Here is a 27,441-nt window from a genome sequence, read left to right as displayed (position 1 = left end):
ATTAAGATTGTAAGATTAATTTGATGGTATTACTCATTGTTTTTGTTCTTGTTGCAAGCACTGCTCTGGAACATATAATGTATGCTTTCCACTATCGTTAAATATCAAGTGAAACAGGCACTTTTCCACCGATGGCGACTCCCACATATTTTACAAAGTATAAACAAACCAAAGAGTGTGACTGTTGTTGTCTCCAAAGAGTTTTGTGGAGGCAGAGATTTTCTTTGCTCATTTTTCGTTTTGTGTGGCATTCGTAGTAAAATATATATTTATTACAATACTTTCTGTAAAAAATTAGTATTATGTTTTTTCACTGCAATTTTTTTCTCTTATGCTACTTACAAAATCTACAACAAATTGTTTAGGACAATATTTCCGGTAGTGATGTTGTGTTTGGTATGTTTCTCATTACTCAATAAAGAGGATAGTATACATATGGGGTGGGGGGGAAGGGGGGAGTGTGAAGGAGGGGAGAAGGGATGGAGGGGGGAAGAGAGAGAGAGAGAGAGAGAGAGAGAGAGAGAGAGAGAGAGAGAGAGAGAGAGAGAGAGAGAGAGAGAAAGTGAGAGAGAGGGAAATTGTGTGTGTGTGTGTGAGTGTGTAAAAAAGAGACAGAGAGGATGGTGTTTAGGTGTGGTATGAGTGAGGTAGGAAATGGGTATGGGAATGGATGAGTACAGTATTTATTAGTGTTTCAAATTTAAGGATTCTGTAAAATTTTGGAAGAATGGGTTATTTGCTAAATCAATTTGTTCTTTTAAGATGGTGTGGGGTGTTTTATTGTTATGCATGAAAATTTCTAGTCGTTCCAAGAGGTCCATTTTTATTCCTTTGTTTACACTGTACAGAATGTGGAGGTTGGTTTTTATATCTGTGACTGAATGATTATTTTGGGGTAGATGGGCTACAAAAGTGGATTTATTTAAATTATTTAAATGGAGTGTGTCAGTGTGCTCTTTGTATCGGATTTCAAAATTTCTTCCTGTCTGTCGTATGTAGCAGCAAGAACAACTGGCACAAGTTAATTTGTATATACCTGATTTGTGATATAGTGGGCTTGTTGTTTTAATGTTGCAAATTTTTTGTTTTGTGTTTTGTTGTTTGTGTGGAAAATGATTTTGACTTTGTGTGGATTGAATAGTTCTGCAAGTTGATATGATACATTACCAAGGAAATGCATACCGACATATTTACTTTCTTCTGGTGCTGAGGACAGGTTTGTTGATGGTTTTTGCTTAGTTTTCATTTTTGCATTTAGTTTGTCAACTATGGTTGGGTCAGAAGCATTGTAGCAGTCTATTGTTTTTAAAATGTTTAGTTCCTTGCTTTTTACATCAGGTTCAGCATGAACTTTGTTTACATGATTGAGTGCTGATCTGAAAAATGCTGTTTTATGCTGTTTTGGGTGGCATGATGTGTTATTTATAACTACATTTGTTGTGGTGGGTTTCCTGTAAATTTCGAATTTTTGTTTGGTGTTGTGACATGTTATGTTTAAGTCAAGAAAATTAATTCCCTGTAGTGTTTGGTGTTCAACTGTAAAACGTATTTTGGGATGTACATTATTTAGTTTATTGGCTAAGTTTTCTATTTCAATTGTTGTTCCATTGTGTAGTATCAACGTGTCATCAACATAGCGTTTATAATAAATGACTGTATTTTTCCATTGGATTATCTTTAAAGAATTTGTTTTCCAGATCATTAATATAGATGTCAGCTAGTATGCCAGCTAAACTACTGTCCATTACTAAATTGTCTTTCTGAATATAGACTTTGTGATTAAGGTAAAAATAAGTGTGAGACAACATTAACTCGAGCAAATCCATCAGTTCATAGATTTCTATGTTACTTAGCTTTTTATGATGCAATAAGTTGTTTTGGATTAAGTGGAGTGTTTCTGTTATAGGTATGATGGTGTACAGGTTCACTATGTCGAGGGATGTAAATTGTACTGTTGTGGGAATAGTGTTGTCTTTTATGCTGAGGGTTATTTCATAGCTGTTTTTACAGAGTAATTGTTTGTAAATGTGTAGGATTTACTGCGAATTTCATGAAGTTTTTTGGTTATTTTGTATCCAGGACTGTTTACTGAGTTGACTATTGGGCGTAGTGGGAGGCCATGTTTATGAACCTTGGTTTATGATCTGAGCTTTGGGGCTGTTGGGCTCATTATTATGTAGTGTTTGGCTTCAGCAATTGTTAGGAGGAAGTTGCAGTTCTTTATTTTGTTTTGGTATTTTGGGGTAGGATCAGATTCTAGTTCAGTTATGTTGTTATTTTTTTAAAAATCTAATGTTTTGTTAATGTACTCTGATTCATACATAATTACAGCTGTATTGCTTTTGTCAGCCTTAACCACAAGAGCATTATTGTCAACTAATTTTTTATTAATTTGTTTGAATGTTGTAACCTCATTATGAGTAAAATAGGGGAGTTTTTTTGTTTTAATGTTTTCTTTATTATTTTATTTGCTTCATGTGCAAGAGCATTTTGGTCATTTTGATTTAGTTTTGCTGATAGGCAGGCTACCTTAGTGTCAGTTATTAGGTCTTTGACAGTGTTTTCATCAAGTTTGGTGGAAATAATGTATTTTAATCCTTTATTTAGCAAATTTAGATCTGTGCTGTTGAAATTAATGTTTGTTGTGTTTACTACACTCTCAGAAAAATTATGTTTTCCATCAGGTAGGTTTGAGTTGATGGATTTTTTGGCAATGAGGTTTGAGAGCTTTTTTCTTACTTTAGATGATATTTTCAACATTTCTTTATCCACAGATCAACACTCAACCGAGTAAACAAAATTCATTCTGAACCTGCTGTAAAAACCAAGGAACTAAACATTTTAAAAACAATAGCCCACAACAATGCTTATGACCCAACCATAGTTGACAAACTAGATGCAAAAATGAAAAGTAAGCAAAAACCACCAACAAACCTTTCTTCAGCACCAGTAGAAACTAAATATGTCTTTATACCTTGCCTTGGTAATGTATCATATCAACTTCCCAGAAGATGATGGGCGCTAAAGTCCAACTGATATGGTCATGGGCCCAGGTGAGACGCTGCAGGCGAAGTCATACTGTTAACGAAGGTCATCACTGCTATAGCCCATTAATGCCCAATTTTCCCTCATTATCTTAACCGATACGTTCATCGTACGTCCCTCGTTTATTTATGCTGTTATTTCACACAGTGCTGCTTGTCTGTCAGCACTGATACCTGTACGCAAGCGCAGCTGCTCTCGGTCATTGAGTGAAGGCCGTCGACCATTGCGTTGTACGTGTTGAGATGAAATGCCTGAAATTTGGTATTCTCGGCACACTCTTGACATTGCGGATCACAGGGTACTGAATTCCATATTGATTTCAGAAGTGGAATGCCCCATCGATCTAGCTCCAGCTATCGTTCCGCAATCAAAATCTGTTAATTCCATTCATGCGGCTATAATCACGTTGGAAATCTTTTGACGTGAATCACCGGAGTACAGATAACTCCACCAGTGCACAGCCCTTTTATGCGTTGTGTAAGCTGTACATGCGCATATCACTGTCCCGTGACTTGTCACCTCAGTTTATAGGGTGATTATAGCTAAAGTTAAACTTCCAAATCGCTGTAGCAATAAAACCGCTGGTCAGAATGACGTCAAGGGGGGAAACGTATGGCAGAAGAAAGAAAATAGTGTGAAAATTGATGGCGCTGTATGTGTGAGAATACTTACATGAAAACACCTGTCATGCGCACGACCCATTGAAGTTGGTATAAACACGCCGGGTACATGGTTTTTCCTCCTTTCGCGTCTGCGACGTTCGCCATGACTGTCTTAATGCAGGATCTCGCTCTGCGTGTAAAGTTGTATTACAAGAATGATGGCTGTGCACATGTCGCTCTGCAGAAGTTCCAGACGCTGAAAGGTTTGAGAAAAGGCGTTGGTCCAATGACTGCCTTGGGTCTGACGAAAATGATTCGGAAATTCGGAAAGACGGGTTCTTGCGCAACCTGGTAGAGGGAGGAAACGAATTGATTCAACGTCAGTGGGAACAGTAGCCACAGCAATGCAGGATGAGACGAGTGATGGTGTGCAAAATTGTAGTGCACGGAAATTGGGTGAACATTGGACATGCCCGTGGCATGGTGCGTAAAATCCTACGAAACATCCTTCTTTGTTATCCGTTCAAAATTATTCACGTGCACGAGTTGCTTCCTGTTGCCGTGTCACCAAGAGAGACCTTTGCTTTAGAATTTCTTGCTTGTATGGAAGTGGACAATGATTGCCATAGGAAGACTTTGTGGACAGACGAAGCCCGCTTCCATATGACAGTATGTTTCAATACACAGAATTGTCAAATATGAGCAACGGAAAAACCACACGCAAATCCACTGGTACCACTTCATCCTGAAAAGGTCACTGTGTGGTGCGGGTTTACGGCATCCCTTATCATAGGAACATATTGCTTCTAAGAGACGGATGCTTCCGGTCCTGTTACCTGTACCGTCGCTGGTAAGCGCTATGAGTGTCTTTTGCGCAACGACGTCATTCCAGCTCTCCAACAGCGTCGATGTGTGGATGGGGTCATTTTTATGCAAAATGGCGCACTTCCGCACATTGCAAATCCAGTTAAGCAGCAACTGAAGTGCCATTTCGGAAATGCTAGAATTATCAGCCGCCATTTCCCTAAAGCCTCGCAGTCCTGATCACCGGATATTAATCCGTGTGTCTTCTGGCTGTGGGGCTATCTGAAAGGTGTTGTGTTCAGTGTTCCGATTGCATTAAAGGCACGCATTGCACAACACATTCTGAATGTGACCCCGGAAACACTTCGATCAGTTGTGGAACATACTGTTTCTCGATTAAAACTTGTTGCAAAAAACGGTGGACAGTATAGTGAACAAGTTTTGCGCCAACCACACGGAAGTTTATAATCCGATTTGATTTTGATTGATGCTTTTTATGAGGTTTTTGATCTCAGGACAATTAAAAACAGATTTTTCCCATCTGATGTGATATGACATTGCCATGGTGGATGGACATACGTAACTAACAGTATGACACCTATACACACATGCACACTGAGTAGTACAGTTTGTTTAACGTCAAATGTACACCTTAGACATTGTTGTATAACTGATTTGTCATTTGTAGTAGACCACTATTAAATTACAGCACCATATATTGCTACATTTTGTAATTATTTACTTTTCTTCTGCCGTACGTTTTCTCCCTTCTCCGATGATATTCCGTTGCAATTTGACATCATTCTGACAAATGGTGTTCTTTCTACAGCGTTTTGAAAGTTAAACTTTAATTATAATCACCTTGTGTATGTCATGTAAAATGAGAGTATACTTGGTACACTTTAAAGTTTATTTGGATGTTTACATCTATGATCATCTTTGCATGTCTGAACACATACGTATTCTTTGCCTACCAGAAGTTGTAGTATTACTGAGTAGAGCTCGGGCGAGCGAGTGAGCAGTTGTCGGCCAGAGTAATGTGTCATGGCAGAGTAAGGAGCTTGGATGGCGGATTTGCTGTTCAGGAAATGAATTTTTGTTAGTGACGCACCATTATGTGATTGAGGATAGAGAATGATTCTGATACGATACTTTTGGAAGAAGGTAACAAATATGGTAGTGAAAAGATTTCATATTGTTTAACAACGTCTATGTGTTGGTAACCGGAGTGAATTATCAAACATGTATTCAGTATTTTAACTGGTTTCCTTCCACCATTGTAGGTTAAAAGTATTTCATTTTAAAAAGTAAAGAGAAAATTTGACGTAATTTGAATATTCTGTGCCGGCCGAGGTGGCCGAGCGGTTCTAGGCGCTACAGTCTGGAACCGCGTGACCGCTACGGTCGCAGGTTCGAATCCTGCCTCGGGCATGGATGTGTGTGATGTCCTTAGGTTAGTTAGGTTTAATTAGTTCTAAGTCCTAGGGGACTGATGACCTTAGAAGTTAAGTCCCATAGCGCCCAGAGCCATTTGAACCATTTTTGAATACTGTGTGTAAAAGTATTTTTTGTGGTGTATGGCATTGCTGAGAAAAAGTTCTTGTTCATCCTAGCTCGTGTTTTTTTCTGTCTCATTAAGAGGATTCAGTATAATTGCAGAAGACTTTCCTTTTTTAATTTGCAAATATTGGACTGAAGCTCATCCTCACTGTTAGATGAAAACTGTATCTGGTAAAACCTGCGCCAACACGCATTGCACTACTGCATGGAGAGTGAAGCGTGTTTCTGGAAAGATAACAAATGTTTAACTTACGAAAACAGCCTAATAGAATCAGTAACGTAAGGCAATTTGCTGCGCAATGATTTATTTCGCCTGTATGTCATTCAGTACTCAACACCGCTACAGCGTACAGGCAGAGCAGACTCTGGTTATCCATTGCAAAGGTACGAAAAGATTGTAGGGCCTAAACGAACTTACTGAGAAAATTAGGAACAGCATTAATTTGTAAAATTGTCATGTAATCAACGTTTTTCTTACAGAGAATAGTTCTCGTTACGCAACGGTTAGTCACTGTGTATGTTTCTTTCATGACAAAAGAGTTGTTAGTATTACAGATAACCATTCCTTACACTCAGTCACATTTACAGACAGATGCAGTTTAGATTAATTAGTATTACACACCCCAAAAGGAATGCGCATAAATATGTTCGTGTTCAAATGTAGGGTAGCTCGGCTGGTCCCGGCGGAGGTTCGAGTCCTCCCTCTGGCATGGGTGTGTGTGTTTGTCCTTCGGATAATTTAGGTTAAGTAGTGTGTAAGCTTAGGGACTGATGACCTTAGCAGTTAAGTCCCATAAGATGTCACAGACATTTGAACATTTTTTTGTAGGGTAGCTAAGGCTATTGTAGATCAGAATCTGTAATAGTAATTTAAAAGTTACATAGTTTCCCAGTAAAACGACACAGATGCATCACGTTCATTCAGTTGCAATAGTAGAATCGTATTTAGAAAGTTTCAGCTGGGCCGTATTTACAAAGTTTCAAAGGCAGCCGAAAGCGACCAACTTTATTTAGCTTGCTAAGTAAATGGGTAAAAGCTTAAAAAGTGAAATACCTGTCTCCAATGTAACATATTGCCAGACCAACGACGACGGAGAGGCCTTGGATCAATGCGAGAGTATTGCTGACCACAATTTCTCGGTCACAGACCCACTCCTCCTGGGCTGGTAGAGTGAGCGAATACCATGTTGTATCAAATTCCCATCCATACTGACATGATATCGTGTCGTTTTTTTGTTCCGTATTTTTGTACATGGAACACTTGCTGTACGATCCATTTTTCCTGACAAATTAAAACAGACTAGATCAAAAAATTAAATTTTCTGCCGAAAACAAAAAATTAGGAAGTTTGTAATAATATCAAGGCTGAAAGAAGAATTGTGTTACAGGCACTTTACTTAAGAATCTAAGAAAGTAGAAATGGAAACATAATGAAATTGTCCCATTTGATTATCATGAATCAGTCACCTGAAAACATGAAATATTTTTCTCTCTTTCGGTCACACACCTCCTAATTACCTTGGTATCGTCAGACTCTTCCATTCTTCGACGCTAACATTCGATAACTCTCTTCCAGGAACGTGACACCAATGGTCAGGAACCACCATAGACATTATAAACATATGACTGGGAGAGGTACACAAGAGTACAGAGAGACAAATGTAAATACAACTCAGTCGAATTTGAAATTTTCCTCTGCTGCCAATTGTGTCCAGTATGCATTCAAATGACGATTCCTTTTCTACTGTCAAGCTTAATTTTTCTGTCTCATCATCAGTGGCTTTTGTGGGATCCTGAAACATAAAGAGGTGTATGAAATAGCACTGTCTCAAGCAGTGCATTTTAGAAGGGATAAAACTCTACATTGTTTTGCACATACTTATATCGCCCTCTTGTGATTGTGGCACCGCTGGAAAGCGCAGTCCACGTGTGGGGAACTACCACTGATAGCACTTAGCTGCTAATCCTTTGTGAGATTAGTATATATAAACTAAAGGGAAAAACTCGCACCACCAGAACATAATTAATATAGAGTAATGGAATTTTGGGAGTACGTTTCTCTAAGTAACATATTTAAGTGATTAACGTTACAAGATCACAGGTTAATACATGCACGATAGAAGCCATTGCAAATATGAAATGCTGGCACATTAGTAATTGGTGTAACCGCCAGAATGTTGAATGCAAGCATTCAGACGTGCACACATCGTGGTGTAGAAGCGCCAGATGTCTGTTTTTGGGATGGAGTTCTATACCTGTTGCACTTGGTGTGGGTCAATAAAGGGACAAATGCTGGTTGTCGATGACGCTGGAGTTTTCATCCGATGATGTCCCAAATGTACTCGACTGGAGACAGATCTGGTGATCAAGCAGGCCAAGACAACATGTCTACATTTTGTAGAGCAGGCTGCATTACAACAGTGATACGTGGACGAGCATTATCCTTTTGGAAGAGCACTCCCTGGAATGCTGTCCATGAATGGCTGCACAACAGGTCGAATAACCAGACTTACTTACAGATTTGTAGTCGGGATTGCAGTTTATCTGATCTATACTGGCCTTTCTGACCACGGTACGGCCATTACTAGCATCAAGGCAGAACCAGATTTCATCGGAAAACACAACAGATATCCACCCTATCTTCCAATGACCTCTTGTTTGACACACATGGTGGTGGTTTTGGATGAATGGAATGCAAGCTACAGGGCGTCTGGTTCGGAGGTGTCCTTGAAGTAACCCATTTGTAATAGTTCGTTGTTCCACTGCAGCTGCTGCTGATGCAGTACGATGCGCCAGTACCATACACGGAACACGGTATGGCCCCGTGACCGTACAGAGCCCTGTCTTCTGGTGGCCGTACATTCCCATGATCACCGCTGCAAGCAGTCGTGTACAGTTGCTACATTCCTGCCAAGTCTTTCCGCAGTATTGCAGAAGGAGCATCCAGCTTCTTGTAGCCCATTGCAAGACCTCTCAGTGAGGCGTTGATAATGGCGCCTTTGTAGCCTTAAAGACATTCTTGACTAACATCAAGTCGTGAAGTCCAATCTCAAAGGTAATTAACGCTCACGACCGATACAGTGTGTAATTAAAGCGAACTTGATTTGCATTCTCATAATGTCACTACTTGAGCCACACTTGTGTGACTGGCCCTAATTCTGATTAGACATCATCTTTCAGACTTCGAAACATGTGTACGAAATTTCATCTACGTCGCATAACTTCTTCTTGGTGTAGCGATTTTTTTCTGTCAGTGTATATATTGGAACTGTTTATGGACATACCATAGCAACAATGCAAGATCCAGTGAAACGCGTTGCATCACTTAAACAATTTGATACCACGATCGTTACTGTACCAAGTCATTTACTTAGGTACGAAACAAGCTTCGTAAAATCAACCATCATGTTGTGAGTCGGGGAGACGTAACAGCTAATGTGCTAATTGTTGTGAGGAACATCACATTTCGCCAGTAAACTTGAATTATATGTACGTTTTATTCACATCCAGCTTAATTAATCAAACAACACATCTACACATAATAGATATGTGAAATGTGTTTGGATAGCGTCATACACACCACATACTGTTCTTATAATATTATATGTTTTGTATCTCCGACTTGGTTCTTTGAACCATCAGTATCATTGGTCGAGTCATGAATGAACATCTAGTCACTTAATAAATACCTAAGATTCACTGATCTTACGAGGGTTGTTTTTTAAGTAAGGGCCGTTCGCGCGTATAGTCCCGTAGTTCGCGCGGACGCCGCAACAAGCCACCGCGCCACTTGCCGGCATCCTTCCTGTTCACACTGATGCAAATTGCAGCTCGTAGCTGACGTATACGCATCGTTGTGCTACTTTGTAATGTTTACGATTATTGAATAGCCCGCCGCGTGTGAGATACGGTCAGTGATACGTTTTTTGACCGCGAGAAGCCTATCAGCTGCAGAAATTCATCGTCAGTTAACAGAAGTTTATGGCTTGAATGCAATGAGTGAAGGTAAAGTGCGTCAATGGGTTAGAGAGTTTAAAAATGGCCGTCAAAACGTCCATGACGAAGAACGCTCAGGCCGGCCCTCTGTGATCACTGATGATTTGGTGGCTGCAGTCGAAACAAAGATTCGTGAGGACAGAAGATTCACAATTTCCACTCTTTCTTTGGAATTTCCACAAGTTTCAAGATCGGTTTTGTACAAAATTGTGTCTGAAAACCTAAACTTTAAGAAACAGTGTTCGCGGTGTGTTCCCAGACTCCTATGTTACCTGCTACAATTCTGAACCCTCTAGTGGCTGAGGGCTGCAAATACGCAGAAATTAAGAATAAACATGTAGAAAGAAAATAAGGTTTCCTTTAAAAAGCTTTAAAGGTGTCAAAAATTTCTGAGGCATTACTTTCAGCACGCCCTCGTATCTTTTGCCGTACAACTTTTTGACTCGGTTTTGCTGTCATTCTCAGACAATAAGTTGCTTATCTGATGAAGAGAATAATGCCGACAGGTTTCACCATCGACTAATGCGGTATACTGTATAACAGCGGATCTAAAAGCCATAGTGCAGTGTTTCATTCGCCAGAACCGTTGAGGAGCTGTACCATTCAGAAACATCTGTTTCCTCACTATAGCATGCAGTTCTACGCGCTTACCTTCTCGCCACATAGCACAGGACGCAGAACGCTACTAGGATGGAAGAATTGTCGCCTGGACTAATGAGGTGCGATACGGTGATGAACTGTGTCAGAATCTTTCGAGGACCTCTCCACGTGCGTCCCCCAAGTTACCCCTCAAACGGAGTTGCGAGGGGTCCTTTTCGATACCAGTGAAACGGTACACCTCTGCCGTTTCCTTTGTTGGTCATTCTGTTGTTGGCGGTTCCACATACTTCGTTCATCATAAGAATGGACCTAATGTAAACAAACACAAGCGCTATGACTGGTCAGCAGAGGCATTCTGATGTATTAACAGCCAGCAATGTTTTTTCGTAATCATAGTTTAGCTATGTAATTTTTATTTCAAAAATCGTGTACAGTCACAGTCTTCGTAAACGCTACTTGTGCTCTTCTCTCGCTGTTAAACTTATACGTACTGTGAAAATTGATGACACTGCTTTCTGCTTCGTAGTGAAACATGCGCACGGGTACTGTTAATGGCGAAAAACAAGTTGTTCTTAATATTTTCCACAAGCTTAGAGAGAAAAATCAGCTCTGACGTTTTTCGAAAAACATTGTGTAATAAAAATCGAATCATTTTGCTATCATGTCTGTAGCGTAATGAGTAGCGTCTTATGGCGGCAGTTCGAACCTCGTTGTGAAGTATAATTTTTTTTCGATTTGAATACCTAGATCATTTCAATATGAAATTCATCAAATATATGTTAATTAACTCATACTTAACCATAATTTGTCAAGAAAAATGCGCGTCCTCTACTTTATAACTACATATCGCATGCAAAATTCTGGTTTTCATTGCAGGTATAAATTCTTAAGTACCGATATTTTATAAATGATTGTTGAAGATCGCTACAAATAAGACAGTATCACACAATCAATTTTTTTTTTTAGAAAAGAGCAAGATCAAGTACTCTTTATTTGAATACACCCTTTGTTTTGTAGGACCGATATATTTTCACACTAGCCAGAGTGATAAGCGTCGTAGAAACATGGAAAACAATAATTTTCATGGCATCGAGCACACTGTACAAATGCTGCAATTTCACAGTTGTCAGCATGCCACCGTTATCTGAACCCAATAAAACTGATCTAGAGCCAAGTTAATGGATATGTCGCGAGAAATAACAGGATATTTAAGCTGCCAAACGTACTGGAAGTAATACACGAAGCTTTGTGACAAGTCACTGCCGAACGATGGCGAAACGCAAAACTGTTCAAATGGCTCTACTCACTATGGGACTTATCATCTGAGGCCATCAGTCCCCTAGACTTAGAACTACTTACACCTAACTAACCTAAGGACATCACACACATTCATGCCCGAGGCAGGATTCGAACCTGCGACCGTAGCAGCAGCGAGGTTGCCGGACTGAAGCGCCTAGAACCGCTCGGCCGCAGCTGCCGGCTGCAAAACTGTGCGTCATAAAAGAGAAGGAAATGTTGACTTTTAGGTGGCTTGGGATTCTATTGCTGATCGCCTCTTTTTCAACACTGCAGTACTAAAATGTATTCTTCAGAATCGGATATGGAAGGAGATGAGAGATAAGCAGACCACCGACTGTTATACCTTCAGTGTTTCGATATTTAACTACATGGGAAATCAGGAGTGAGCTTTGCGCCACGCATAGCTCAAGCAGAAATATTACCCTTGTTAATGTCAGAAATTTTCGTTATTCTTGTTTTTAATTACAATAATATGTTAGCTAAGATCGAGGGCATGTTATGTTTTCCGTCAGGTCACCTAACAAGTGTACCATCTGAGTTTTGCCACACTTTCCTTCTGCTTAAAAATTAAATGACATTCAAAGCTCTATTGTTCTCTGCTCGTCTCTTTTTACGTCTTTACTACAATTGTTTGCATCACTGCAGATTAGTTATATCACGTGCGCCAGTAAATCTGTTGTCCCGTGTCATCATTGAATCGATGTAAGCGTAACGCACAGCATAAAACGTATCCTCATTATCATACTTGAATTACTCGAGACAGATTGGTTTCCGCTTCACGTGAAACTAAATCCAACCAGGTTCCAGCAAACAGTATATTGTTTACGTGAGGTTTATTCTTATGATGAACGCAGTACAGCCAGCAGTTGACAACCGACCTGCAGACAAACTAGAATTATTGCGGAGCCGTCCGCTTCTCCAGATCACAACTACAAAGTTTGGGTACTGCCGTTTTTAACTCCACAGCAATGCGAGTGTTTCTATTTTCTGTGTGGTCAAAATTTACCTATCAACTAAATATATAATGTTTAGGCTTTGTTGGTGTTTTCATATATTGTCAGTGTTAGTACTGCTTCGAGTTCTCATTGTCTTTCATCAGTGTTTCATCCAAATTTTCTGGACTTTGTGAGGAAAGCGCTAGAAGAAGATTAAGGTAGGAATGAAAATGATCTCGAAGATAAGAATGACCCATCTTACAATAGTGAAACTGGAACTGTTTCAGAACAAAGCTGTGACTCTAGTGAATCAGATAATGAAGACAGGAATGAATACTGAGAGGAGGCATCTAGCTTCTATGACAGATACAGGTACTGAACCTCGAAGGAGTGAGGAAACACTAAGCCACAATTTAGTCATCAAATTTCGTGCAATGAAAGGCCCTGCAAGCAGACTGACAGACACTTGCACACCATTAGAAGGATGTGGGTGTTTGTTTGCCAGGACAGAATAAATTTACCAAGCCTGCTGTTCAGTGACGTGAAGAGTGTGGAATGGAGAACTTGTGTGAATATTGGAACATTTGTGAAAAATTGTGTATCACTTTACATGTGAAGTTCGTTATACGCCGCTAATTTTTCATACTCTACATATTCATCTTACAGCAATCTGTTGCTGTTACATGTTATTTCCGCGTCATGTAGGAAGGCGGCCCAGTTTTCAGCCGTTCTGCGCATCACCCTCCATTAAACTGCTGGCAGCCAATAAGATTCATTCTCTTACCGAGCGGCTAGCCACGAGTTACAGCTAGACGACGAGAATCTCTCTCTTACATGCTCCACTGTTGCCCAATGGTCGGTGTTTCTCTCTTTTCTTGTAGTAATAGGCTATGAATGTATATCGGTAAATGTTATAGTGCGATTAAATAAAAAGTGTCAGATGAGGCAATAAATGTTAAAAATGTTGGTTTTCTGTCGTCTGGAAAGCATCGAAATCGCAAAAAACCTGTAACACAAATGGGTGTGTCTGACAACTATGTTTGAAAGCACTCCGAGTGCATGCTGAATAACTTGACATCAGAAAAGTTGTTACAATTTGCACGAGAAAATTGGCTTCAAAGGTCCCTCTTCAACACATAAAGAGTTTGAAAAGACATTGGTTTTAAATATGAAGAAGGCAGGTCAACAGTGTATTACCTTTACGAAACAAGGGTGAATCAGAATCATTACAGGAATACCTGCTGGGAAATGAGTGATGGTACTGGTAGTTTTTAAGTTCCAATAGGAGGTGTAAGAAAAACAGTAGTGACTGTCATTCCGAAACGAAGGCTATCAGTTTCATGAAGTGGTTCACTGAACAGTTCTTGTCATACCTTGTTTCAAAACTGGTCACTGTAATGTACCAGGCCAGTTATCATTCAGTTGTCACAGAGGAAACACCAATTACAAACGCCAGGAAAGCGGATATTGTGCCCTGGTTAAAATGTATACAAGTCCCATGGAATTAATTTGGGCAATGTTTAAAGGTTATGTGGGAGAAAAAAACAAAAAAGAAAAAAAAAAACGTGCAAGACAGTAGAGACTGAATCGATTGTGCATGAAGCAATAGACATCCTCCCCTTCAGCGTTGCCACAGTCTGTGAGACATGCTGAAACGCTGCAGGAAGAAGATGTTGAAAGGAAGGTGAAGATGGATGTAAGGCTTGAACATATCAACATAAATTTACGATCAGACGGTTCGGACACAAACTCAGATAGCAGTGACGATGGCTTTATGATGGAGACTTTGGGACAAAGTAAAGTAATAATGTGTCTTAGTTTTAAAGACTTATGGTTTAAAAATGTGTTTATCAACCTATCAATTGCGTACATAGTATGAGAACTTCCTAGCCTTTATTGCCTACGAATTTGTGTCCTATGCAAGCTGTAATGTTCAACATATTGCCCAAGGAGAAGTTAAGCTTTTCCTGGCGCGTTGCGTGCTCTAATTACTGGCTACAATGCTGCCAGAGCAACTAGTCAAAATCTCTGATATTTCCACAGATAAATCCCTGTCATTTCCAAGGAATGGATTGGAAAATGCCTTAAAACTTTACCTTACGAAGCATCGGTGGTTTTCTACGTTATCGGTCAGCAATCCCTCGAGTTATTCGCAAAAATGATTAATTGTTCGCTTGTTCAATGGGATTTAAACGCGATCGCTCACTGTAATGTCGAAATAATTAGTTTACACTCACAATGCCCATTGATAGCGAAAAATATGACAAAACACGGACCATTTTTGCTATAGTCTTTTGCGTTAGTCTTTTCTACCGATAATTCTTTTTTATGTGCAGTGATTACTCCTAACTACAGTCAAAAGCACCGTCATGAACACATTATACACATTTTTTAAAAAAATTCCTTTGAGTGGAAGCAGTTGTCAAGCAAATATAATGATTCTGATTTGCGTTTAAAGTTAATTTTGTTGTGCATTACATTTTTGCTCATAATACAGTTCAAAGCGCAGTAAGTGACAATTACTGCAAGCAGTTTCAATGACTTCATAGTTAGACAATTGTACCTGATGTCTTCACAGAGCTGCCAACTATTCTCGCCTCTGACATCTCACGGACTAAGGCTGCAGTGGACCCAGCATCTGCCATGCACGTACAGACCTCATCCCCTCCAAGCTTTCCTATCTGTCTGTATGTATGCGCAGAAACGCCAGCCTAAGTGACGTGGGCTATAGCCTGAAATTTTATGTTTAATTTCACTTTAAGTTTATGCAGTCACTTAAATGTTATATCGAAACCTAGGTCAGTTATTTACAACCAATTGGCTGTGTCGATTCTCCGCTGAGATTTACATATGGTTGCTGAAAGAGAGCCGTATTCGGAACTGTCTTGTATTTCAGACTCACAGCAGCTGTTTCATTACAAGATCACTCAAACGGGTCTGATCCACTACTGACTCGCACACGGTAATGCCCTGTCCAGCGGAAAAAGTGCGAGACAGCAGAAAGTTCTAGAAGGTATGGCTGTCCTGATGCTACGAGCCTGCTGCCAAGGATATCGATCACGGTGTCGTACTCTCGACCGCCCATCACAGCTCCACTCCGTCCAGTATGTCTCCTCCTGCCTTCCAAACATCACAGAAGGTCTCCTACATAACTTGCAGGACTATCACTCGTGGAAGAAAGAGAGATATTGCGGAGACATAGCTTAGCCGCAACCTGGATAGCTTGTGCCTGGATAGCTCAATCGGCAGAGCATCTTCCCGCGAACGACAAAGTTCCCAGATATTAGTTCCAGTGAGGCACACTGTTTTAATTTGCCAGGAATTGTCAGATCGGCGTACTCTCCACTGCAGAGTGGAAATTCGTTCTAGCCAATAAAAGGTGATGTCCAGAAACATGCAAGAGCAACATGGTAACGAGTATTACAGATTTCATTGCGTGGAGTAATTTGTAGGTGACATTTATCCTGCAATGTATGTCAACTATCTGATGATAGCGATGCAGGTGCAGGCTAAGTCATGCGAAACATAACAACTCTTTTATTTCGTAAACAGTTTAAAATGTTGAAATGAGGTATTTAACAAACAATATTAGCCTAAAAAAGGGGAGATTTAATTCTGTGGTATCAACTAAGGTGTTTAGGACTGTATTAATTTTTTATGGCACTGTATCGATACTAGCTCTGAGTGTCTATGCAGTGCTGAGTTCCGGATTCCTTGACGGGAGGCTGCCTCGGGTGCGAGTGTTTCAAGTGGGATGCTACACTCTTTTGAACGATGTTCAAAAGATCTTGAAAGAATAGTAGAATGACTTACAAGTTTTAATGTTGGCAATTCTCAAAATTATCTGAAAAAGGTTGCTAACACTGAGATACAAAGCTGCCAGATTCCACAAGGAGCTATATCATGATAGGCTCCAAATTTACATTGCACGACAAAAGAAGTTAAGAACCAGATCGTATGGCCGTCTGTATGTGAAACTTTGTGCACATGCAAAGCATTGGTGGGTATGTAAATGATTAGAATTTCAACTACACAGGCCAACTATAGAAAAACTTCTTTGCTGAATATACCTTTTTCTTATGTTTTTAGGGTAGGAAATCCAAATATGATACTTAAAAAACAGTAACACCCACCATTTCTTCACATTTTACAGTTAAATGTATTAATTTAACCGGTTTTTAAAGATTTTAACAGCTTTTATATAGTTAAAATAATTTAAAAAGGAGATGTAATGAACGTAGATGACTGCTGAAAAACATTTACTGGCAAAAAAGGTCGATTCTATTTTTGTGTTAACAGATGGTGTTTTGTTTACTGTCCACCTAACCTCACTTTCCCATTTTCTGTACATGTTATATGTGTGGTGAATTTGTGATTAAAAACACCAAAGAAACATTACAGACTTTGTGTAAAAGGTTTATTTATCATACTTTGGATCTAAACTTGGCTCAGATGGCTCTAAGCACTATGGGACTTAACATCTTAGGTCATCGGTCCCCTAGACTTAGAACTACTTAAAACTAACTAACCTTAGGACATCACACATATCCATACCCGAGGCAGGATTCGAACCTGCGACCAGAGCAGGATCTAAACTTGGTGATCAAGATAAATCTTCGGCGCCACATAAGGTATGTTATGTGTGTGCTGAAGATCTGAGAAAATGGTCCAAAAAGGAGACAAAAGTCTTTAGATATGTTGTTCCAGTGATATGGAAGGAGCCAAGAAATCATTATGATGATTGCTACTTTTGCAGTGTTGATATTACTGGTCGTAATTAGAAAAACAAGAAGGTTATAAGCTACCCTAACCTTCCATCCGCCATCTGACCAGTAGGGCATAGTGTAGACTTGCCAGTTCCTGGACCACCAGATGATTTAAATTCTATTCCAACAAAAGTATTTTCTGATGTACATTGTGATTTAGATGAACCAGACGATGATGAATTCCATTGTAATACAGAAAGTCTAGAGCCAAAATTGTTTACTCAGACTGAGCTTAACGATTTGGTTATTGATCTGGGCTTAACAAAAGAAAAACTGAATTGCTTGGCTCTAGATTAAAAGAATAGAACTTATTGTCAGTTGAAACCAGCATATACATCTATAGAAAGAGAGAGAGCAGCAGTTTTCCAAGTTTTTTCAACAAGACGGTGATTTTATGTCCTGCTCAGACATTCCCGGTCTGATGACTGAATTTGGTATTGAATACAAAAAGGAACACTGGAGGATATTTATTGATTCATCCAGAATTAGTTTAAAGGCTGCTTTATTACACAATGGTAACATGTATGCATCTATACCTGATGGACATTCTGTACATATGAAAGAAAGCTACGAAAACCTAGAAATAGTGCTAAATAAACTAGGCTATTCTGCTCATGGTTGGGTGATATGTGGCGATCTAAAAGTAACATGCATGCTCCTTGGTCAGCAAAGTGACTACCAAATTTCCATGTTTCTTGTGTGAATGGTACAGTAGGGCTAGGGATCAACATTGGTGCAGAAAGAACTGACCTGTGAGGGAGTCTTTAAAACCTGGTGAGAAGAACATTCTACACAAAAACCTTGTATATCCAAAAACGTACTCCTACCACCTCTAAGTTAGGACTAGTGAAACAGTTTGTAAAGGCTTTGCCTAAAGATATACCATGTTTTAAGTATCTCTGCCAAAAGTTTCCACACCTTTCAGAAGCTAAACTAAAAGAAGATGTATTTGTTGGATCTGACATTAGAAAACTGATGTTAACTTTGAATCCACAATGACCTTAAATGACAAAGAAGCATGGGTATCAGTCAAGCAGGTCGTTACAAAATTCTTAGGACATGAAAAAGACCCAGAATATGTTTAAAACTTTAGGATGTTTAATGAGCCTGGAAGTTCGCTTTTTGCACAGTCACCTTGAATACTTCCCAGACAATATGGAGATGTTAGTGAGGAGCAAAGACAGGTTTTGACTAGGACATTAAAGTGATGGAAAAACGATACCAAGGCTGCTGGAACACCAACATGATGGGGGGCTACTGCTGGTAACTTCACCGAGTTCAGCAAGCGACTCATCGTAAAAAAAGCTACACAAGAAGCTTCGATGAAAAAAGAGATAGGAAATACGAACCAATTCCAGCTGACAAGTGAAACCTCTATTAATACATATCATTGTTTTAAGTAGCTTAGTGTAAATACAAACCATGCTTATGTTGTAACAAAGCATTTCATTGATTTCCCTGTTTACTGTATGGTATCGGATTTTTATACTATATAGTAAAAAGCACATTGCTCGAAAACTATGTATGATGCAAAAAAATTAATGCTATATTTTGTTTCAGCTAATAAAAATCTATAGAGATCAGCTGTCAAAGTATAAAAGTTTTTCAAAAAAAATTTTCGACACCTGTAGTAGAATAATTTTACCGGTTCTAGCTCAATAGCTCAATATTAAAATAAATTCTGTATTTTATGTGACTTAACTGATTTTTTTAATATTCAGTATAACTTAACCGATTTTAAAACATCAACTGAATACATTTACAATAATTCAATTAATTACAATAAACAACTGATTTATAACTTAATTATTTAATTTACAAAAATATTGTAAGATAATAATATGTATTAGTTCACAAAAGTAAATTATTTTAAGAAATCACATAGTGAATGTAAGTAAATTAATTAAAATGTATTAACTAACAAAGGTAAATTATAAAAATTTTACATTGTGAACCTAAGTAAAAAAATAAAATTAATTAGTTAGAAAGTAATTTACTTTTAAAAATTTTGCATTGTGAATGTAAGTAAATTAATTAAAATCTATTAGTTAACAAATTACATTATTTTAAAAATGACATTGTGGATGTAAGTAAACAATTACAATGTATTAGTTAACAAAACTAAATTATAAAAAACTTACAATGTGATTGTAAGATAGTAAAATGTATTAGTTAAAACGAAAGCACATTAAAATTTTACATTGTGAATTCTAAGTCATTAAATTCATTATTTCTACTATTACGTTTCTTCATTCCTGTATATTTCAATTTCATTTGTCATTTTTTATTTCAAAATCAAAATCATCAATTAATTTAGAAAATCTGTTTGGTAAAATAACTTGAAAATCGTTATTGAGTTCTAGACAAAGTTGTTCTACATATCTAGTATTTAAATATTCACAGTTAATAATATTATATAAAACATTTATCTCTAGCTCACTTACTTTTTAAATTTCTTTAGAAATATTTACATTGTTGAGCTTCTTGATGAAAGTAGTTTTCATTTATAAAAAAAATTCTATTAGATTAGTTTTACAAAAATAAGTGTAGTTTGCATTCAACAAATTTTTAAAAAATTGTTATTTGGACTTATAACTAAATGATTCATTGAAAATTGTTATTTTTTTTATAAATCTAATAACAATTATTTCTTATAAATGAAGATCCTAAATGAAGTGCAAAATAAACCAAAAGAAACTTATGAAGTAATTGAGCAATCTTAAAATACTGTTTGTCCTAATTGTTTAAGGAATGGAAATATTAATGAATTTGTTAAAACAAGCTGCAAACATATTTTTCATAAAAAAGCATTGATAAATGGAAAAAGAAAACAGTCCATTTTGTAGAATTATTATCAAAAATAAATTACCAGAAAAAATTGAAATAATTGATATTTAGGCTATATTTGATGATCAATGTGAAGATGTACATTATGGTGAACTAGCATATAATTATGATTATGATTAATTCAATATTTAAATTGTAAAAATTATAAAAATATACTTTTTAACAAATCTAATACATTTTCTATATATAAATGGAGCCAGTTCAACAAGAGTCTTCTGTGAAATCTGAATTTTGTAAATACTGTAATAAAGAGAAATTAATTGATAATTTTACTTTACAAAAATACACAAACGATGGTTATAGAACTATATGTAGACTATGTATAATAAATATCATGTAAAAAATTACAATAAAATTCGAATTCCTTGTGTATGTGGAAAAAATGTCGTTAATTATCTTAAGGAAAATTTGCGACGAAATCCAGGTGAAGAACATTCAAAAATATTATTAACAATGAATAATGAAGAAAAATCTACATCTACAATAAATAACGAAGAAGTTGTAAATTAAGAAACATATACATCTACAAAGGAATATAAAAGTTGTCAAGAGGTCAAAGATTTAAAGTGTTATTATATGAATCCTTCACACAAAGATAAACATAATAATAAATGTAAGAAACGTACTTTAGAATATATTAAGAATAAGAAAGCTTTAACCTTATGATTTATTATTTATTAAGTAATAATCCCTTATGATTAATTAAATAAATTATAAAACTAATTGATTGTTAGTCTACATAATGACTAATAATTTCAAAAAGCTAATTGCTTAAAACCAAATGGATTGTTAAACTAAATAATAAACTAATTCTCTTTTTTAATAATTATCTATTTAATAATAATTCTCATCCATCTATTCAATAATAGTCATTTAGTGCAATTTTGTGCAATAAATAATTTATGAGTGTGTTCAAATGTATGTAGAGCTTCTTTAATTAGATTTATTATTAGAAATCATCTGATTATTATTAAAAATCTTTCAAATATTTTTAAAAATTATACACATGAAGTAAGTGAAAAATGATGCATATATTGTTAGAAATTATACACCAGACGTAAGTGAAAATAATACAAACACTGTTAGAAATTATACATCTGAAGTAAATTATAATTTTTTGATACAGTTACCATATATTGTAAGAAATATACACCTGAATGAATACTTGATCCTAATCATTTTGTATCTGCAGTAAAAACATAAATTTTTAAAATTTTTAAAGACTATTTGAATGTACATAATGGTTTAAAGATAAATTGTAATTTATATTTTGAATATAAACTACAAATAAATGAAAGAAATGAAAAACTTCAAGAAACAAGAAAGTAAACAGAAAAAGATTTTAGTGAAAAATTTCAACGAGGTAAAAGAGGTTTTTTTTTAAAAAATATCGAACTTTCAAGCACAAGGATCAGTATGGGCTTTAACTAGAATTATTGGCGTGCAACTAGCAGTTAATAAATACATTCCACTAAATGGATCATCTTACATTGAATTACCAGATAAAAATAAAAATAAAAAATCATGTCTCAATGTGAAAAAATGAATTTTTATGGTCCATAAAATCAGCTTTGTTTCCTGTAGATAAAAATGCTGAAAGAATAAAAAAATATAAAGATGTTGGTCTTGATCTTGATTAAGAAAAACCTTAAAATATTGAAATTACTGTAGTTGTTGGTCGTATTCCAAAAGTAGAAAATATAATTAATGTATCTATCAATGTTTATTCATTTGATGATGAAGAATATCAAATGTATCCATTAAAAATTACAAAATGTAGAAAAGGATAAACATGTACATCTACTTTATTTCTAGAAACATGGTTATTCACATTACTGTCAGATAAAAAAATTATCTAGACTTGTATCAAGTCAAATAATCTAGTAAAATTTATTTGTCAATTACTTTTACTTTGTTTCAATAGTAAAGAAAAATTAGATAATCATACACCAAATTGTTTAACTAAAAAACCATTAAAAGTAGGAATGCCAAATAATGGAACATGTGTATATATTAAACGTTATCAATATACACAAAAAAATTCCAATTGTTATTTATGCTGATTTTGAAAGTTTTCTTTAAAATATTGCCAATTTGAACCAAATCCAAAAAAACCATATACAATGAAATATCAAAAACATGAACCAAGTGAAATTTGTTACAACATAAAATACATATATGAAAATTATAAACGTCTTGTTGTTTATAGAGGATCGAATTGTCATAACAAAATTATTGAATGTATAAAACAAGAAGGTGAAGAAATTGGAAAAATTTATTCTGAAACTGAACAATTGATGCCATTTACATTTAAAGAAAACAAAATACACAATATTTCTAAGTTTTGTACATTGTCTAAATATCATTATACAAATAGTAATAAAAAGTTCGTCATCATGATCATATACATGGAAAATATATTGCTCCATTGTGGAATAATTGTAATTTCAAACTACAACAACCTCATTATTCACCTGTTTATGTACATAATTTACATCTTTTTGTAAAAGTACTTGGTTATGATAAAAATAAATGGAACTAATACCAAACAATGAAAATATACACATTAGTTTTGGCAAAGATACAAAAAATTTATAAATGAGATTTGTTGGTACATTTACATTTATAGCTTCTTCACTTGACAAACTTTCATGAAATATAACAAAAAATCAATTAAAAATATTAAATAGAATTATAACGATAATTAGTTAATTCAATAATAAGAAAAGGCGTTTGTCAACATGATAATATGGATTGCTGGAAAAATTTGAAAAATCACAATTATTTAAATATAATGTTAGGAACAAAAGCTACAAATAATTTCGCAAAAGATTTCTATATATTAATGAATAAATCTGTATTTGGTAAAACCATGAAGAATATAAGAAGCAGACAATATATAAAATTAATTTCAAACAGTAAAATATGTGATAAATTTTAGCTAAACCGAACTTTAAATGTAGAAATATATTTAATGAAAATTTGCTGCTATTCATATGTATAAAACTGAAGGTATATTTGATAAACCTCTTTACGTTGGATAAAGCATTCTTGATATATCTGAAGAATTAATAAATGATTTTCACTATAGAGTTATGAAACCTAAATGTGGTGAATATATTAAATTATGTTATCAAGATACAGACAGTTATATTTACAATATTAAAACTGATGATTTCTATGAAGAAATAAATCATGGTTGAATATTTTGAAACAAGTTACTATCCAACAGATAGTATATATAATATTCCACATATAAACAAGAAAATTGCTGGAAAAATTAATGATGAATGTAATGGAGTAGTAATTTAAGAGTTTTGTGGTATAAGAGCAAAAATGTATGCTTATAAAGAAAAAATCTAAAGGAATTAAGAAATGTGTTGTTAAATAAAAAGTAAATTTCGAGGATTGCGAAGATTGTTTGTTTAACAGTACAGAACAATACAGTGAAATCATGAAATATATGCAATTCATGTAAACAAAAAAGCACTATGTCTGAATGATAATAAAAGATATGAATTGTGAACATATAATAAAAATTTTTCTATATAAATTTAATAAAATTGATTCTATAAAACATTAATAAAATTTTTAATATAAAACTAACAAAATTTTTTATTCAAAAAGTGGTTCTGTATATATGGAAACATTTTACACATATGAAATAAAACAAAAATATATTTGTATTCAATAGCTACAGACATTGAATTAAATAAACAATGAAGTAATTAAAATAAAAGGTGATCGAATTAAAATGAAAGTCAATGCATTAATGTAAAAGATGAAATAATTAAATGAAAAGATGTTCAAATTTGAAATATGATGGAAATGGTTGATACTTGTTAAACTTATTCTTTTAAAAACTGTTTGTTGAAAAACGAATTGATTATTTAACCAATAGTAAAGTAATTCTTTGATAACTAATTGATTTTAAACTAAACTAACTTTTTATAAAATTACTTTATCTTTATTGAGGCGACTGTTGTGTGAATTATCAAAATCTATCCATATAACATAAATGTGATTACCATTCTTTCTTAATACTTTTTCAACTATGTATACATCTGGATATTTAGGATTCTGTAGTTCTTGATAATACAACTTTCGTTTTATATCTTTTGATTTATATGCATTTGGATAATATAAAATATTTCTGTTAACCAATTAGCTGTATATTCTTTTTCAAGAAAACCTTTAGGTTTACTAATTCTGATTCTATCCCCTGTTTTAAATCTACCATTTTCAATTATTACAAAGTTAGTTATTTTTTAATTTTTGTCAGTAATTTCTATTGGTTTCATTTTTATTACAGAATGTTTTGTGTTATTATATTCATCAATTAGATTTTTAACTGAATTTAGCCATTTATGATTCCTTTGTAAAGCAAATTTTTTTCTAAATTTTTTCTTTATGTGTTGTGTCAAATCGTTCAACAACTGATGCTTTTAATTCTGAAAAACTTGACTAATGATTAATGCTATGTTTCTTCATTAAATCTTTAAATTATTTGTTATAGTATCCTTTACTACCATCAATTTGTAAATTATTTGGGTTTCTGACTATAATTTTTTTTGAAATCATCTATATTTTTAGCTTTTTTATCTTTAATAGGAACAGCAAATGCATATTTTGAAAAATCATCAGTTTTTGTCAAAAATATTTATAACCTTAGTGTATTTTTGAAATTCCTTTTTAATTATCTGAATTCATTTCAACTAAATCAACTTGCCATAAATCATCTATACTAAAAAAACAACGTTTCCTATTTTAAAATTTTTTAAATTGGTTTATGTAGTTCATTAAATATATTTTCACAAATATCATTTAAACTTTCACCATTTACAATTTTTTTAATGTATGTGCTCTTTTGACATTTACAAATTGTCTTCAATTTTTAGTAGTTATTCTACGTGGATTATGTGTTTCTGTAAACTTTTTACCCTATAAACAATAAATATGATCGTCTTTAAGAACTAAATGTTAACTGTGATATTACATTTATATATATAAAAATTTAAATAGATTAAAGAATTTAGTAAATTTTAAATTAATCTAACAATTATATTTCTTGCATAATTTCAAATTCTTCACCTTCTTTCTTGTGTAAGCATTTATTAATTTATGATACTAATGTTTTAAATTTACTTTCTAGTGAATTAATTATAGTTAATGTGTTAAGGATAATACTTTGCATTTCGATTATTTTATTCCTTTGTTCTTCGTAGATACTATTGATAATGCCGTTTCTTTGCTTTAAATGTAAAACAATCTTGTTATAATCTTCATTATTAACATAATTATTGAACTGTGTTAAAATGCTTTGTAACATGTTCTTTTTCTAAGCATTACATTCTTTTTGAAATTGTTAAATTGCATTACTTATCTTTGGATCTATTGATGATTGAAGTCATTTGAGGATATTTTTTAAACATGAATGTAAGTGTATTAACTGTTTGTTTAGTTTATTCAGTTAGATGTATCTTCTTTTCAAAAATGTCCATTTATTAAATCTAAAATATCATTAAAATTATAATTCTCACATAGCAATTTTAAAAGAAATAAACATAAATGACCACATATTATTTCATCAATATTTTGTATTCTTTCGGTTTTGTAATATAGTTCATTTTTTCCTAAATAGTTATCTAATTTTCTGGTACATTACCAACAATGAATCAAATCAAATATTTTATCATTATTTGTATCATAACAAATCGAATGAGTATCAGATGTATGTATATTTATATACCACATTCAATTTTTAATGGTTTATTAATAATTCATCAGTCATGAATACACAATTAAAGTCTTTAATTTTTAATTGTTTAGTTTCAGAATGACATTTTCAATTTGCAGCGGATTGTGTGTTGATATGAAACTTCCTGGAAGTTAAAACTGTGTCAGACCGAGACTTGAACCTGTGCCTGTATACTGCTCTGTGAAGTTATATGGGACACGACAGGTGGTTGAGCACTTGCCCGTGAAAGACAAAGGTCCTTAGGTCGAGTCTCGATCTGTCACACAGCTTTTATCTGCCAGGAAGTATCAATTGTTTAGCTAGTTCTTCTATATCAAAATTACTTAATGCATTATGATATTTATCAAATACTTTTTGAAATTTTTTTGTTTTCTTTATTCCATTGGAGAGAATTTGGCCTGTTATCCGTCAGGAGGACATCCAACACCTCTAACAATCAGTGCCAAGCCGAATAACTACTCGCATAAGAGCCAGAGGTGGACCAACGTGTTACTGACTTGCTCAGTTTCTGATGCTCTTTCTCTTCAATAAATCATAGAATTTTTCTGAAATTGTAATGATTTGTTTCTTTGTACATGTACATCACAACTGCCTATTTCTGTCCCATTCGGTTAATTCCTTCGCAGTGCGACTTTTTCTTGTCACAGATTGAATATACTCTCATAAAACAGGATAGTTCTTTTGAAACTAAAAACTTTATGGTCCAACCCGAAAATTATAATTTAAGCCATGTTTCTCTTTTTGTTAATGTGGAACAGAGTTTCCCCAACTGGAGGTAATTATCCACCAAGGGGTAAAATGACAGTTGCTGATGAGTAACAATGAGTTTGAATTTGTTATGCTCAGGAAACTAAATTATTTTTTAAATATCACTATTTTGTAAGTTGGTAGTACTGATCACGTAAGTTACCACACCAATAATCACATTTTTTATACTCTAATTGTGTGTCGAAATGTGGAGAAGTTAGAGCTTGTGAGACGAATGTATGCATGTCATCATCTTCAGTCCACTCACTATATGCATACTTTATAGTTTCTACATGCATCCATCAGAATGAAACTGAGACACACGCTTAAATAGCAGGTGAAGATACCTTCTTCGGGTTGTAGATAGTTTCCGCAATGGGCCAGAAATTCCTTCCGTATTCACTTCGCAGATATAAGCGAACCAATTGACAGCACATTAGTACTATACAATGGCTACTACACTGCTCAGGGGCCATACAATC

At 34.9% G+C, this 27,441-nt stretch overlaps 1 protein-coding gene across 1 annotated transcript in view; it reads right to left on the bottom strand.

The window, feature by feature from the left end:
• The window catches only part of LOC126474615 (solute carrier family 22 member 7-like), a 111,637-nt gene that overhangs the window by 72,291 nt on the left and 11,905 nt on the right, over nucleotides 1–27,441 (bottom strand). The window contains exons 2-3 of the mRNA XM_050102091.1: nucleotides 7,530–7,804; nucleotides 7,066–7,293 (exon numbers count right to left, since the gene is read on the bottom strand). Coding sequence (XP_049958048.1) covers nucleotides 7,066–7,293; nucleotides 7,530–7,804 — 503 coding nt within the window. The remainder of the gene's footprint in view (nucleotides 1–7,065; nucleotides 7,294–7,529; nucleotides 7,805–27,441) is intronic.

Source organism: Schistocerca serialis, chromosome 4 (genome assembly GCF_023864345.2).
Source record: "Schistocerca serialis cubense isolate TAMUIC-IGC-003099 chromosome 4, iqSchSeri2.2, whole genome shotgun sequence".
Taxonomy (NCBI): domain Eukaryota; kingdom Metazoa; phylum Arthropoda; class Insecta; order Orthoptera; family Acrididae; genus Schistocerca; species Schistocerca serialis.
The sequence above is the reverse complement of the archived record's forward strand: the minus strand, read 5'-3'. Positions and strand labels throughout refer to the sequence as shown.